This window comes from Geospiza fortis, unplaced genomic scaffold (assembly GCF_000277835.1).
Source record: "Geospiza fortis unplaced genomic scaffold, GeoFor_1.0 scaffold1636, whole genome shotgun sequence".
NCBI classification, from domain to species: domain Eukaryota; kingdom Metazoa; phylum Chordata; class Aves; order Passeriformes; family Thraupidae; genus Geospiza; species Geospiza fortis.
In genome coordinates, this window is record NW_005054809.1 from 45565 (window position 1) to 49262 (window position 3698).

At 44.7% G+C, this 3698-nt stretch overlaps 1 protein-coding gene across 1 annotated transcript in view; it reads right to left on the minus strand.

The window, feature by feature from the left end:
* The window catches only part of LOC102038604 (protocadherin gamma-A2), a 9921-nt gene that overhangs the window by 4157 nt on the left and 2066 nt on the right, over positions 1-3698 (minus strand). Inside the window, exons 2-3 of the mRNA XM_031065497.1 lie at positions 3428-3688; positions 1807-1839 (exon numbers count right to left, since the gene is read on the minus strand). Coding sequence (XP_030921357.1) covers positions 1807-1839; positions 3428-3688 — 294 coding nt within the window. The remainder of the gene's footprint in view (positions 1-1806; positions 1840-3427; positions 3689-3698) is intronic.

Sequence of the window (3698 nt, forward strand, 5' to 3'; positions counted from 1 at the left end):
CGGCCAACAGCGACACCCGGAGGCGCCGCCGCGACACTGCAGCCGCCGCATGGCCGCGCCTGCGGGGCCTCGCCCCGGGTCGCACCGTTCGCTGCTCACGCTGCTCACCTCCATCAGCTACCCAAATGCGCGAGTCGGAGTTCAGTTTGGAGAATTTTTTAGTACCCGCGGAAAGGGGAATCGAGGAGCTCTGTTCTGAAGCAAAACTGCAGAACCTGGCTGGGGAACGTGTAGTCGAGGATCACGCAGACTTCGTACAAGAGGGCACAGGTGAGTACAGGTAAGTACAAGCAGGTGCACTGTGCATCAAATGCCTCGCAGATTCCTATCCCTTCTGTTACTGCTGTGGACTCTTTTTACCCAGCTCTTTTATTTCATTTCTACCATCTCTGTGAAGCGACGTCAACAAAATACTTGGGAAGAGAAGCCCTTGTATAAAAGAAGCACCAGGAGCAACATCTACTTTCTGGAGATTCTTGTTTATATTCCTTTTATTTTATATCCCTCTCACAGTAACTGTGACTGGGAGGAAATGGGAAGTCTTATTCTCTATTACAGTATTATCCTTACATGTTTCCAGTTTTACAAATCATGGAGATTACCACCACTTCTTGTCCTAGAACTGGGAAGAATGAAAAAGCATTTCTTCAAAAAGCTTTTTCAGTGAATGGCTTAAGTAAGTAGATCTAAGAATGGGGACAGACTGAAAAAAGATGTCCATGCTGTCAGAATACTTCAGTTAGCAGTGTGCTGAATTTTTTACTCTGAGAATTGTAAAAATGAGAGTTAATACTCCTCTGTAGTGATGTCTGAGGCATACGTGACATGTCAGCTACTTTTCCCAGGACAGAGACTTCGAGATAAAAAGACAACAACAAAAAAAAAAAGTCCGAAAAATTAAGCTTAGAACGGCACAACTAAAGAAGGCAGTTTGCCCGTGGCTCAAACACACTGACATGTCCTTTGCCATGATAAAATGATAAAACACTGAATACTCCTGGCGTGAGATGGTCTGAAAACAGAAATGATAAAACGCTCTTGAGAGCACACCTGTGAACAAACACTTGCTCCACCTCAGTGCCTGTTTGTGCTGACTCCATTTCTCTGCAACAACTAAAGGAAATAATGAAATACAAAATCTCCACGAACAAACAGCTCTTGTTTTATGACCTTATAGAGATCAGGGCACATTATGATCAGCTGAACCATTCCAAGCGCTACCCAAAGCAGGTTTTGGGAAATTACAGGTACGGCAGGTTTTACCAACACTCCCATTGCTGAATAAATAACTCCATTAATTCTTACTGCACTCATTCACAGGATCCTGGTCATAACTCAGTTCCCACTTATGCCGCTCTTGCCACTGTCTCGGAAAAAAACAAGGACAGAAACTGCAAGACTCAGTTTTTATCTCTTCTTCTGCTCTAGCAGTTATTAGGAAACGATCGTTGAGCCTCAACATTGCTGTGAGAACAGGCTTTTCCTCCACAACATGAAGCAGCCACACTTTGGCTTCAGAGAGAGAATACTGAGAAAGTATTTTAAGTAGAATCTCGCCCTTCTCACCCTTTGTTGTATTAAATAGATTCGACACTGCTTTCAAATAACTAACATTAATTGAACACTATGTGTTGTACAACAACTGCAATAAATACAAAATCCGATGACTGACTTTTGGAAAAACCTTCAACCAATAAACAGTTCATTATAAAAATACCTGTGTATGTCTAAGAGTCCAAACCTGTGAGCAGTGCTGTGATCAAGAAATGAGCATTGGCAAATGAACTTTGGCACATTAGGACCTACTGTCACTGCACCCTCGGCTACATCACCATCTCTCTGAAAAAGGCACAATGGCAGAGAGTAAAATAGACAAAAATTGCCCATAGAACCGCAATAATCCATTGGAAATCTACTTTTGTTTGGCACAAGAGGCCTCTCGTGGACAATCAGGTCATTCTCACAAAATCCCTCCAGGTGTAGTAACTCTGGCTTCTGCTTACTGGCTGCTAAGGAGCACAGAAGGAAAAACAACATTTCTAACCAGTGATGCATTAACAATTTACATAACACTTCTCCTCCTACACTGCATCGATTTTAAACCCTCGGCACGGAAAGACTGAGTGCTGCTACATTAGAGAACGATACAAAACAAGATTTAAGGCAACGTTAAAAGCACAAAGAAACAACACTTACACGAGCATATCTCGTATCTCAACATTCCTTGCAGTGCTGTGCCGCCTGTAACGCATCTCAGCAGAAATCTGGACAATGCATTCTAATTTCTAGATATTAACCCATAGTTTGAAGGCATAAAAAGAGTCATATGGTCTCTAATCTGAACCTTCTGTCTGGGAACACCCAGTTCTTCAACTCCACCTTTGCAGGGGAACAGTGATGATGCACTACCAAGGTGACAAACCAGTGCTAACATATATAATTTAGATTTAACAACATCAGCAAAAAGGAATTGTGCTACTCTTCAACCATCTCTACTCACTCCCGAGTGTGAAGCTCACTTTTTACTCCGCCAAAGAAATTCCCACAAGTAAACTCAAACAATGCCTGGGAATGGTCTCCTGGAAAAAACCAGAATGCTACAAAAAGTTGACAGTGCTGCAACTACTGGATGAGGAGCACTCAATGTGGCCCTTTCAAAAGTCAGAAATGTAACAAACCCAAAACAAAGCAGTCAAACACGGGTCCACGTTGAATTTAAATCAATGGCTTACATTTATCCTAAATACGATTTACAGAAAAGGAATACGGGGAAAGTGATAATTAAGTATACCAAAGACAGACTTGAGAAAATTGCCACTGTTAAAAATCCATACTACAATGTAGTTCATACTCTGTTTTAAATGATGATTAAAAAAATATATAAGAAGAGGGGGTACTATATCCACAAGCAAATAATGATGCAGAGGGGCGGGGAAGAAAGAAAAAAAAAAGCCATAAGATTCCACACAACACTAAAAATACTATCGCGAACTTAAAATTTCTAGACGGGAACAAAATGTTCTCTCATGCTACCTCAAGCACATGTGCTGTCGAGAATACAGCTGATCCTGACAACAACGCAAACTTCCACTTCTTTACCATGCAATAATACAGTAGAATAGCAGACCAAATACTGGCGAGATGACCTAAATTAAACAACCCGTACCCACAAAAACAAAAGGTCTCAATCACAGAATCTCAAACAGAGAAGAGCTCGAATTATTCTGAAAAGCTCACCAACTGTAACACTGAGATCCGACTCCTATGTCCACCGCCCTGCAGCAAGACGCACCAGCACATTTGTCACCGACGCTATGCCGAACTTGTCAGAATATTGCCCTACTCAGGACAGAGACACCAGGGGGATAAGAAGACAGGGAAACCCCAGGAGGAAGCGTCATAGACAGATTTCGACCCGTAAACTCACCGAGGGAGGGGCGGGATTCGCGGGGAGGGCGGCTGTGGGGTCGTCGTCCCCGAGGAGCGGCGCGGGCTCGTCGGGCGGCGGCCGGGCCGGGAGGGTGTCGCAGCAGCTGGCGGCCGAGAAGCGCAGGTGGCTCTTGCGCGAGTCGGCCGTGAGCGACACGTCGTGCGAGTAGGAGTGCAGGAAGGCGCGCACGCCGTCGATGCCCACGAAGTGCGAGACGGGCACGCCGCGCAAGGCGCCGCTGTCGGGCGGCAGCAGGTGCTGGCGGTGG